Genomic DNA, 12,658 nt, shown 5'->3' with positions numbered 1-12,658 from the left:
ATGTATAAGTCAGCACATTTACATGGATAACAATAATCCAATATTAACCCGATTGAGACAATACTCTGATTAAGAAACTACCATGTAAACAGTGATTATTGATTACCTTAATCCGACTAAATTCATACTCAAAGTAAACACAAATCGAAGTAAGACACCTGGAGTATCCATACATCCATCCATGGATGGATGGATGGACACATGAAGTATTCCTATTTTACTATATTCCTATATTACTATATTCCTATTGGAGTATTCCTATTACTATTTTCGCATTATCGAAGTGCATTACAGACATGTAAACACCTTAATCACACTATTAACGTCGTGTGGGAGTTTTCACCGCATTCTGCGACAGGACACGTACACACACGGCACAGCTTGTGTATGTATGTGCTCTTTCTTTCTTTAAACAGCAGAGGGCGCTGTTTTGCACCTTAGTAGTGTTTTGCCACCACTGTAGTGGTGGTGTTTTATTTACAGTTCGTGTGATAAACACGTGACTGTCAACACTGAGTTCCTCTTCGACAAATGACATGTAACGTAATGTGGCGAAACGTGAAAGTAGCAGTATAGACGCACAACCTACTCTTCCGTGTTTACTCCAGCAGTACGTGTTTTTGGTGGAAATCAGTTACTTTCACTTTCGTTTTACACGGCATGGCTGTCAGGGACATCAACATTCAGGTGTGTTTTGTCTCTTTTCAGAAAACAAGCTTCATTCGTAAATCTTCTTTACACTTCATTCAAGTTTGGTCATCGTTTAAGCGTGGGTATACATATAATTCTAGCTAATTTTAACTGTGTTTTTGCCCTTTCCAACAGATCTCCGCGCAAAGCTGATGTTCTTCCTGTCGCTTGAGAAACATATTTCTTCAGCAACAAAAATATGCTGCAGTTCATCGTTCTTATCATTTTCATTTCTCTCGTCCCTCCTATTAATTCCAAGGACAAAAACAAGACATTTGTTACAGCTGATTCCTCGTTCCCATGGAAACTGAGATTACCAGACACAGTAAAGCCGGTTCACTACGATTTACTAATCCATCCAAACCTGACTTTCCTCAATTTTACTGGAAGAGTACAGATTAAGTTGGAAGTACAGCAGGACACCGAGCACATTCTTCTTCACAGCAAGAATCTTCACATCTCCAAAGCAGTTGTTTTGCAGTCTGGCGATGGTCATGTTCTTCATGTCCATGAGTCTGAGCCATTTGAACAGATTTCATTGTCTTCTCAGAACTTTATTTTTCTGAAAGGAGTACATGTTATCCAATTAGATTTCTCATCTAACCTGTCCAACAGTTTTCATGGCTTTTATAAAGGCTCATATACCACACAGCATGGTGAAATTAGGTAGGAATACATCTTGTATTTTAATAAGGTTTCATGAATGTTTATTTTATCTATGGATTCTATATTGTGCGGCTTTTGAATCAGATTAATCTTAGTGATGTCACAGTGGCTCCAGGGTCCTTCAGGTTCGATCCTGAGATCAGGTTACTGTTTGTGTGAAGCTTCTGTGGACGTTCTTCCTCCCACCTCCCAAAAACATGCCAGTAGGTGGTTTGACTACACTAAATTGCTGTAGGTGTGCATGAGTGTGTAAATATGTGTGTTCATGGTGTTCTGTGATGGATTGATGTCCCATTCTGGGTGTGTCCTCACCTTGTGCCCAGTGTTCTTGGGATAAGCTCCAGATCCAGGGTTGCAGTGGATCCGGAGGCTATCCTAGGCACACCCGGACAGCACACCAGTCTTAAATTTGTAAAAAATCGAAACTTTAACAGACATGACAGGAAGAAAATGACCTAATATCCATTACTCCATCTATCTGTAACAAACCGCTTATTATGGCAGCTTTCATTGTGACAGATAACTATTAGCATTCAATTAGTTTGCATCCTCAGAGTTATCATGCTAGCTAACATGTGAGAGATTAGGAATAAAGCTGTTATTAGCTAAAGTACACCCCCCCCCCCCCCCCCCCCACCACCATGGTGCCTTGGTTTCTTGGTGAAAGGGGCATTAATTTACCATCAGTAACTAAAATCAGTGTGCAAGTTGAGGCAAACATCTTTTTTATTTGTGAATCTTTTTTTTGTATTTTTATTTCCATGTTGTATGTAAATTTAAGAGTTCACACTTTTCTACTTTAACTTGAGTGAAGAATTTGAAGCTGAAATACAACTTTTATCAGAGTATATATTAAGATGTTTTGTTGAATTTAGCTTAAAACTTGATTTGCTGAGATAAACCAGCAGTTAATCTTTTTGGGGGACTTGTGATTTGTGTCTATGTCAGGGCTTTGGCATCCACCCAGTTTGAGCCTACACATGCTCGTGCTGCTTTCCCCTGCTTTGATGAACCAGCCTTCAAAGCCAACTTTTCTATTCGCATACGCCGGGAACCAAGGCACATTTCCATTTCTAACATGCCTAAGGTACAGAGTGCTGCTATTTGTTATTCACTAAAGAATTGTCACCATCACAGATCAGAGGTTATACTAATTAACTCTTAAATAAATTTGAGACATAAATTTGTCATTTTTGTCGTTGTTATGTGTATGATGCTTCAAAGAACATTTCTTTCTTTTAAGTTGAAAACAGTGGCGCTCACAGCAGACTTGCTGGAGGACCACTATGATGTGAGTGTGAAGATGAGCACTTATCTAGTGGCCTTCATTGTTTGTGACTTTGTCTCCATCAGTAAGAGAAGTCAGCATGGTGTTCAGGTCTGTGATACTTTCTTCTTTTATTGCCTTCCAGTTATGCTATTTCAGTGTGAATATTTTGCTCTTTTTCCTAAAGTAAAAAGACCTATGTTTCTTTTGCAGATATCTGTGTACACTGTTCCAGAGAAGATTAATCAAGCAGAATATGCCCTCAATACGGCAGTAACACTTCTTGACTTTTATGATGATTACTTTGCCATCCCATATCCACTTCCCAAACAAGGTGAATGTTCATTTTGTACCAGGTAGGGTGCTGTATTTCACTACATTATAGCAGAGACTAACTCAGGTTGTGAAAGCCAGTTTGGTGATTTCTGTGGTCTAACACTTACTAAACCTGGTAATTACATTTTTGGTTGAGTCAAATATATCTGAAAAGGGGAAATCAGCAAATTGTGCTGTACTCTATTCCTCCAAGACCAAAATAAATTTTGTTGTTGTTTTTAAAATTTGTCGTGGAAATTAGACAACACTCGCACATTCGTCTTCTGAAGGGAAAAAGGTTTATTACAGAGAGATGGTTAATACAGGATAGAATAAAGCAGGATAGAATAATGAGAGTACTCTGAAGCCCTTGTACTAAACCACTACTATACTGTATGTATGAAACAAGAAGCATGACACACTTCTGTGTACCGATAAGAAGCAGTTTGAGGCAGTTCGAACAGGATTTGTTTTAGGATCTTGGAAGATGTTTAGACGAACCTTGAACAGAAGAACATGTTTGTGTCTCTGTAAGCAGATAAACATTCTGTACTGATCTCAGTGACATGACATGGCCTTCTTAGGCATTTTCCTCACATGAGAATGAAATAGAGCAAGAACAAACTTATTACAAAGTAAAAATGAGTAACTTCCCTCACAAGTTTAAAAAATATTTTATACACAGCTGCACTGGATGTTTGTACTATGAAACATCTGGTTTGGTGATGAATCATATTATTTCTTATCAACTAGATCATTGCACTATTATTCCCAGATCTTGCGGCAATTCCAGACTTTCAGTCCGGTGCTATGGAGAACTGGGGCTTGACCACATATAGAGAATCCGGGCTCCTCTTTGACCCTGAAAGGTCTTCTACCTCTGACAAACTGGGCATCACAAAGGTTATTGCCCATGAGCTTGCCCATCAGGTTTGGATTTGAATGTTTCTATATTTTAATTTAATTTTTCCAGTTTCATTTTTATTGAACATTTCTGCTGTACATTTCTGCTGAACATTTCTGCTGAACATTTCTGCTGAACTAAACATTTCTGCTGAACATTTCTGTTGAACATTTCTGCTGAACTAAACATTTCTACTGAACATTTCTGCTGAACATTTCTGCTGGACATTTCTGCTGAACATTTCTGTTGAACATTTCTGCTGAACATTTCTGCTGAACTAAACATTTCTGCTAAACATTTCTGTTGAACATTTCTGCTGAACATTTCTGCTGAACTAAACATTTCTGCTGAACTAAACATTTCTGCTGAACATTTCTGCTGGACATTTCTGCTGGACATTTCTGCTGAACTAAACATTTCTGCTGAACATTTCTGCTGAACATTTCTGCTGAACACGTCTACCAAACATGTCTGCTGAACATCACCTTTTTTCTTCTCCCCTCCCCTCCCTTTCCCAAATATTCCATTGAGAAGAAAAAAAAAACAAATTGAGCAACACACAGCAGTAAACATTCACAGGTTTTTTTTCTTTTTATACTAACAAAGAAAAACAAAATTAAAAGTACCCGCCCCCCGCCCCCCCCGGCTCATCATGGCTACCCAATAACTATCGCTGGTTATATAGATATTGTAAGACCCAACAACAGGCACAAAAATTTAAGTGGGAAGTGTCTGTAACTCCATAAAGTATACGATAAAGGGATGCCATTTATAAAAAAAAAACTTGTCCGTACAACCCTTCATCGTATACCTTATTTTCTCGAGTTTTAGAAAAAACATCATGTCCTTTAGCCACTGGGAGATAGATGGGTATTTAGCAGACTTCCAATGCAACAGTAGGGAACGTCTTGCTATAAGGGATGTGAAAGCAATAACATCCTTTTTGTATCGAGCTCAATGGAACTGAGTCATCAGGAATCCCAAATACAGCAATCAATGGGCAAGGTTTTAAATCTACTCTGAGAATAGTGGACATGATGGTAAAAAAACCAGACCAAAAACCATGGAGATCAGGGCAGAAGAAAAACATATGGCCAAGATGGCAGGGAGAGCCATGGCATTTATCACACTATATTTTAATTTAAAATGCACTGTTATATTGGTTAACATTAACTGCACTGTGGACTCCTACTTATTAACACTGCTTCTCCTCAGTGGTTTGGTAACTTGGTGACAATGCAGTGGTGGAATGACCTGTGGTTAAATGAGGGCTTTGCCAAGTTCATGGAATTTGTATCCACAAACATCACCTATCCTGAGTTGCAAGTGGTGAGGCTGAGTGATTTTCGTCTCTACATTAACATTCAAGTAACTGAATGTCACATAATAGTAATACTTGGCATCTGGACACCTCTTATGATCTTGAAGACAGTTCACCAGTCATGCATATGACTTTATCAGTTCTTCATCCATTCTTCGTCCAAACTGATGAACCCTAGTGGCAAAATGTGAAAACGTCTTCAAGATTATAAAGCTGCATAGCCACCACAATCCTGACCAAGATAAAGCAGTTACTGAAAATGAATGAATGAAAAACGTTGTATTAATGTGTCATTGTTTCATTGATTGTAGAATGACTACTTCTTAGAGAAGTGTTTCACTGCAATGAGTGTGGATTCTTTAAGCTCCTCGCACCCCATCTCAACCTCTGTGGAAAATCCTGCAGAGATCCATGAAATGTTTGATGATGTATCCTATCAGAAGGTACAGAAGCAGCTAACATAACATTCTTTTATAAACTTTTATCTTCCAATATTACTTTAATCATTGTTGCATATGCTGTCAGGGGGCCTGTGTTTTGAATATGCTGAGAGATTTTCTGACCCCAGAAGTGTTTAATCTTGGGATTATACGTTATCTGAAGAAACACAGCTACCAGAATACCGTTAATGCTGATCTCTGGTACAGTTTGACAAACGTAAGTTCATTGATTATTGCAAAACATTTAGGCAAAATAACAGATGATTTCACTGATTTGTTCTGTACTCATTGCACTCATTGCCATTTTGCTTATTTTGTCAACATATTCTGCCATGTAACCTCTGCTTGCGCCTGTTGGTTGTTTCTATGACATTAACATTGATACGGTCAAGCTGATTTAAAAGTCTTTCCTTCATAAAGCCCCCATCTCTATCCCTAAATACACTCATTTGCAAATAGTTGCGCTTTGCAGAACTTCTGCAGCCATACAGCACTCAACTAAATTTAATAGAATTCAATGTAAAGTTGCAAGTAGGCACATACAGAGAGCTAGGCTTCATCAATTCTCTTTTATTTCTGTTTATATTTGAGTAACATGTTTTGGCTTTTTCAGATCTGTGACTCAGATGATTTTGACTTTGGGACACTGAATACAAATGGATTCTGCACTGATAGCAAGTCCAGACCTTCTGCTTCTGTATGTTAATGTGAAAATGCTCTTAATCATCTTATATATGTCCTCTGGGCACAACCATTGAACTCTTTTATTTACTGTGTGACTACAGGAGTTGCATTTTTCTGGCTGCCAGAGCCTTATTATCTTAACTATTAAATATGTAGGGTATTTTATGAATTATAAACCTCTGGTTCTTACTATGGAATTCTAACTGTATGAACAGAAATGGTATATGGAGGATGACCTGAATGTGAAGGTTATCATGGACACCTGGACACTGCAGGAGGGTTTTCCCATTATCACTGTGAATGTCAACGGTCGAGAGGTCAAACTAAAACAGGAAAGGTACCTTAAAGGGGCAGATACATCAAAGAATTCAAGGTAATATTTATTTCCTGTTTCTTTTTTACTAGTAACTATAATAATTCTGTGTCATACTGTAACTGAATTTATTCTGTTTTACCTTAAATAAGCTTCCTTTGGCAAGTCCCTTTGACCTACATCACCAGCAGCTCCAACTCTGTCCAGCGTTTTCTGCTGAAGACTAGAAACGGTATGTACCATGTCTACTGGAAAGGAGAAAAGAAAGCTATTCCTATAATTATACCAATTTCTATTTTTATTAAAGTTTAAACATATCACCCTTTGCCCCAGATGTATTGTACTTGCCAGCGCAAGTGGAGTGGATCAAATTCAATGTGGATATGAGAGGTTATTATATTGTGCATTACGAAGATCAGGGCTGGGAAGCTTTGATCAGGCAACTTCAACACAATCACACAGTTTTTAGTGGGAATGACAGAGCAAGCCTCATTCACGACATCTTCCAGCTGGTCAAGTGAGAGCTATTTTTCATTTCAGTTTAATCATTAGCCTCCATATGGGGAAACTATTCATTGAAAGGTATTTCAACTGTGGACTCATCAAGATTTTATTTGCCTCAGAATTGGAAAGGTCACTCTGGATAAGGCCCTGAGCATGAGTCTGTACCTGAAGCATGAGACTGAGATCATGCCAGTGACGCAGGGCTTCAGTGAACTCGTCCCTCTTTACAAACTCATGGAAAAGAGAAACATGGCAGCACTGGAGCACCAGATGAAGGTGGGGTATTTGATTACTGCTACTGCTTTTAATACTACAACTACTACCACTATTGATACTACTACCACTACAACCACCACCACTACTACTACTTCTATTATTATTATTATTATTATTATTATTATTATTATACAATCAAACCTAATACAATTCATTACAATTTAATTTTCATAAATGATTACCATCTAAGCATTTTGAAATAAAGTGTTCTTTTCAAAGTGTATTAAAGGCTATTCAAGTCTGGTAAACTGCAGATTCTGCTATTCTGTTTAAAGGCCTACTTAGTGAACCTGTTCCAGGGACTGATTGACACACAGACATGGAGTGATGAGGGCTCAGTTTCAGAGAGGATCTTACGGAATTACTTGCTCCTCTTTGCCTGTGTGCGCCGTTATGCGCCCTGTGTTACCACTGCTCAGGATCTTTTCCTCAAGTGGAAGGAGTCAGGTGGCAACATGAGGTCAGTGTTAAGAGCGTGTTAATTCACCAATTCTCTAATAAAAAAGGCAATGCTTGTCTATGTGTATACAATCTGCCTTATGCTATGAAACTGCAGGTTGCCTGCTGATATCCGCTTGGTTGTTTACACTGAGGGTGCTCGAACAGAAGAAGGTTGGGACTTCCTTATGGAAATGTACCGTTACACAATGTATCCCTCTGAAAAGAGTCAGATTAAAGCAGCACTGGCCTACAGCCCACTGGCTCACAAGCTAGAGTGGTTGGTCCAAATTTGAATTCTCCTATATGCAAATCAAACAACAAAGGAAAGACACATTGAAACAAACATCACATTTTAACAATGATTTTAGTTGTGCTTTTCTCTTGCTCTCTATACCCAGGCTAATGAAGAAGGGACTAGAAGGAGAAGTCCTGAAGACCCATGAGCTGCCATCACTTGTCATTAGTGTCAGTAAAAACCCAAATGCATATAAACTGGCATGGAACTTTCTAAGAGCCAACTGGCAAGAACTGGTTAAGAAGTGAGTACAAACTATGGACAATTTAAAAATCCTGGTCATAGTGGATCTGGAGCCTATCCCGGGAACAGTGGGCACAAAGTGGGAATACACACTATAATACACACTTCATGCATTCACACACTCATTCACACCGAGGAGCAATTTAGCATAGCCAGAGACATGTTTTTGGAAGGTGGGAGGAAATCAGAGAACCCTTAGTAAAGTCTGACGGACAGAATAAAGTGATCATCTGTTTGTTTATATATGGAAGAGCAATTTAGATGTGAAACAGAACAGACTCCAGGCATAGAGCAGAATCTTAGAGCTCTGGCAGACTTAAACTTACAACCTTTGGTCACTTGCACAAAACCTTAACTGTTAAACTGCCACTGCCTCGTATCTGTTACTTGAATTACTTCGAATTAATCAGCTTAGTCTTATGGCCAGTATGGTGGCACAGTGGGTAGTGGTGCTGCCTCACAACTCCAGGGTCCCCAGTTTGATCTTGAGCTTGGGATACTGTCTCTCTGTGGTGTTTCTCATATGCCTAGGTGCTCTCCAGGTTCTCCATTTTCCTTGCATGTGTGTGTGAATATGTGTGTCCATAGTACACTGCGTTGGACTGACACACTGCACAAGGGTGCAATGCAGAAAAATACCTTGTATGGAAAGCCAGTGTATTTCAGGGCACCATGCACACATATTTATGCACACATTAGAAGCAATTATCATAGCTAGTCCACCTTCCAGCATGTTTTTGGGAAGTGGGAGGAAACTGAAGAACCTGGAGAAAACCCACATGGACACGGACCTTTAATATGACAACTGCCACCAAGGTGCACCCTTAAAGAATTCTTTAGAATTTTAAGGACAGTCATTAAGAAGTTCATATTGTACAAATAATGTAGTTTCCTTAAAGAAGTAAATAATGTGAAGTGAAAACATGTTTACTTTACTATAGGTTTACTTAACACAGGTTTGTCTCAGTGTAGCCCAAAGTAAATGCAGTGCATGAACAGTATATAAAGTGAGAAAGGTACACTTTAATCTACCATGATAAACACTCAGTTGTTAATTTATTAGCTATACTTATACTTTATGTCTACACTCAGTCATTTTAGGTACAGGCTTTAATGACTGTACCCCACCTGTTGCTATACACAGTTTGTCAGTACCTATCTACTGATATATTGTGAGGGTAAAGCATCACAGCCACTACCAGGTCAGTGTCACTCCTGTGCTGAAAATGATCCACGATCCAAATGAATCCTTTATTGGTGGTTGGGGCCTGACAAATTGTGTATAGCACCAAATGGACTACAATACACCATATTTTTGTACAGAATACAGCATTAAATGCCACTGTAAAGTCACATAGCCCTGAGTATTTCTGAGTTTGTTACATAAAAGAAATCTAAAACAATAATCTGACAAAACATTTGCCCTTTATTTTATTTTGTCAATGAAATATTTTTCATTGTCTTCTTCCCAGTGGTTCATGAAAATTGAACTAAAAAATATTTTCTTCCAGGTTTGATCTTGGTTCCTCTTCGGTCTCACGTATGGTTGTTGGAGTAACCAATCAGTACTCGACCAAGGAGATGCTAGAAGAGGTACAGGTCTCTCCAAATATCCTACAGATTTCCAAAACTGAACAAAGCTACACATGAACCCTTTTTTTCCTATACTAATATCGCCAAAGCAGTAATCCCATTTACACATTTACATGTAGCTGGAAAACCATGAACCATGTGAGCAGTTTGTATGCTATATTTCCATTTTCCTATTTGTTCATCTTAGTTCCTTATTATAATTTCCTATAGGTACGGTCTTTCTTCAGATCACTGCAGGTAGACATGGGTTCAGGACTGCGTAGCATCCAGCAGGCCCTGGAGTATATTGAGGAGAATATCCGCTGGATGGACAGAAATATTCCGCTTCTTAAAGACTGGCTGAACAGTCACAGTGCCTGACTGAAGCCAGAGAGCTGAAGTTAACATTCTTGTTCTGCTTATGGTGTGCGTAACTACAGTGAGGGAAAAAAGTATTTGATCCCCTGCTGATTTTGTACGTTTGCCCACTGACAAAGAAATGATCATTCTATAATTTTAATGGTAGGTTTATTTGAACAGTGAGAGACAGAATAACAACAAAAAAATCCAGAAAAACGCATGTCAAAAATGTTATGAATTGATTTGCATTTTAATGAGGGAAATAAGTATTTGACCCCCTCTCAATCAGAAAGATTTCTGGCTCCCAGGTATCTTTTATACAGGTAACGAGCTGAGATTAGGAGCACACTCTTAAAGGGAGTGCTCCTAATCTCAGCTTGTTACCTGTATAAAAGACACCTGTCCACAGGAGCAATCAATCAATCAGATTCCAAACTCTCCACCATGGCCAAGACCAAAGAGCTCTCCAAGGATGTCAGGGACAAGATTGTAGACCTACACAAGTCTGGAATAGGCTACAAGACCATTGCCAAGCAGCTTGGTGAGAAGGTGACAACAGTTGGTGCGATTATTCGCAAATGGAAGAAACACAAAAGAACTGTCAATCTCCCTCGGCCTGGGGCTCCATGCAAGATCTCACCTCGTGGAGTTGCAATGATCATGAGAACAGTGAGGAATCAGCCCAGAACTACACGGGAGGATCTTGTCAATGATCTCAAGGCAGCTGGGACCATAGTCACCAAGAAAACAATTGGTAACACACTACGCCGTGAAGGACTGAAATCCTGCAGCGCCCGCAGGGTCCCCCTGCTCAAGAAAGCACATATACATGCCCGTCTGAAGTTTGCCAATGAACATCTGAATGATTCAGAGGACAACTGGGTGAAAGTGTTGTGGTCAGATGAGACCAAAATGGAGCTCTTTGGCATCAACTCAACTCGCCGTGTTTGGAGGAGGAGGAATGCCGCCTATGACCCCAAGAACACCATCCCCACCGTCAAACATGCAGGTGGAAACATTATGCTTTGGGGGTGTTTTTCTGCTAAGGGGACAGGACAACTTCACCGCATCAAAGGGACGGTGGACGGGGCCATGTACCGTCAAATCTTGGGGGAGAACCTCCTTCCCTCAGCCAGGGCATTGAAAATGGGTCGTGGATGGGTATTCCAGCATGACAATGACCCAAAACACACGGCCAAGGCAACAAAGGAGTGGCTCAAGAAGAAGCACATTAAGGTCCTGGAGTGGCCTAGCCAGTCTCCAGACCTTAATCCCATAGAAAATCTGTGGAGGGAGCTGAAGGTTCGAGTTGCCAAACGTCAGCCTCGAAACCTTAATGACTTGGAGAAGATCTGCAAAGAGGAGTGGGACAAAATCCCTCCTGAGATGTGTGCAAACCTGGTGGCCAACTACAAGAAACGTCTGACCTCTGTGATTGCCAACAAGGGTTTTGCCACCAAGTACTAAGTCATGTTTTGCAGAGGGGTCAAATACTTATTTCCCTCATTAAAATGCAAATCAATTTATAACATTTTTGACATGCGTTTTTCTGGATTTTTTTGTTGTTATTCTGTCTCTCACTGTTCAAATAAATCTACCATTAAAATTATAGACTGATCATTTCTTTGTCAGTGGGCAAACGTACAAAATCAGCAGGGGATCAAATACTTTTTTCCCCTCACTGTATAAGTGAAAGAAACCTAAAGCACTCCACTTTTCTCTATAGATATTCAAAAGGTTTCTTTCTCCCATGAATTATCAAACACATTCTTTTTAATTCCCTGTGGACTGCACTTATAAATTCTGCACTTAAAAATATACTATTTATATATACTATATATACTATTTAATTCCCTGTGGACTGCATTTAAAAATATACAAAACCAGTTAGAACAAGTTGGGGTCACGTGTTAGCAAGGTAATTTCAGGTTTAATTTCGGAACAAAGTTTAACTTAATGTTAAACTGGACTAAGCCAATTATGCCTCAAATGTTAGATGTAAATAATATCCCTGAAAATCAACCCTTTGATATGGTCAGCTTCCCCATAAAGTTCATTTTTTTCTGGTGGAGTTAGTTTTGTTAAGAAAATTAATAAAAATAATTACAAATAAAAAGTTATGGACTTAATTTTTTTAATTAAAAGCTTCAGTAACCACATTATCCTGGTCAATCCAGAGCCTGTCTCTGGAGCATTGGACTTCATTTAATCAACCATTTAATAACACTAAGTGATAAGTGTTTGTAAAAATTCCTACCAGATTTACAGTTTTTTGAGCATGGTTCTCAAAGTAAGGTAAAGGAACTTCCACAGCCAGGGGGTCGATTATTTTTTGTTATGATTTTGTTAGTTGTGGAAAGTTATTAC

The 12,658-nt window shown here is 39.1% G+C and overlaps 1 protein-coding gene across 1 annotated transcript; it reads left to right on the top strand.

Moving 5' to 3' along the window:
- The first annotated feature begins 432 nt into the window (after positions 1–432).
- erap1a (endoplasmic reticulum aminopeptidase 1a) lies at positions 433–10,413 on the top strand. The gene is made up of 19 exons (XM_053644879.1): positions 433–687; positions 826–1,356; positions 2,305–2,443; positions 2,600–2,734; positions 2,837–2,957; positions 3,714–3,868; positions 5,058–5,171; positions 5,475–5,606; positions 5,689–5,820; positions 6,217–6,300; positions 6,503–6,660; positions 6,753–6,832; positions 6,934–7,117; positions 7,224–7,380; positions 7,656–7,840; positions 7,937–8,098; positions 8,220–8,360; positions 9,871–9,952; positions 10,163–10,413. Exons 2-19 carry the CDS (start codon positions 890–892, stop codon positions 10,310–10,312), a joined length of 2,778 nt encoding a protein of 925 aa, XP_053500854.1. The 5' UTR covers positions 433–687; positions 826–889; the 3' UTR covers positions 10,313–10,413.
- The last annotated feature ends 2,245 nt before the right edge of the window (positions 10,414–12,658 follow it).

This window comes from Ictalurus furcatus, chromosome 16 (genome assembly GCF_023375685.1).
Source record: "Ictalurus furcatus strain D&B chromosome 16, Billie_1.0, whole genome shotgun sequence".
In the NCBI taxonomy this organism is placed as follows: domain Eukaryota; kingdom Metazoa; phylum Chordata; class Actinopteri; order Siluriformes; family Ictaluridae; genus Ictalurus; species Ictalurus furcatus.
The sequence above is the reverse complement of the archived record's forward strand: the minus strand, read 5'-3'. Positions and strand labels throughout refer to the sequence as shown.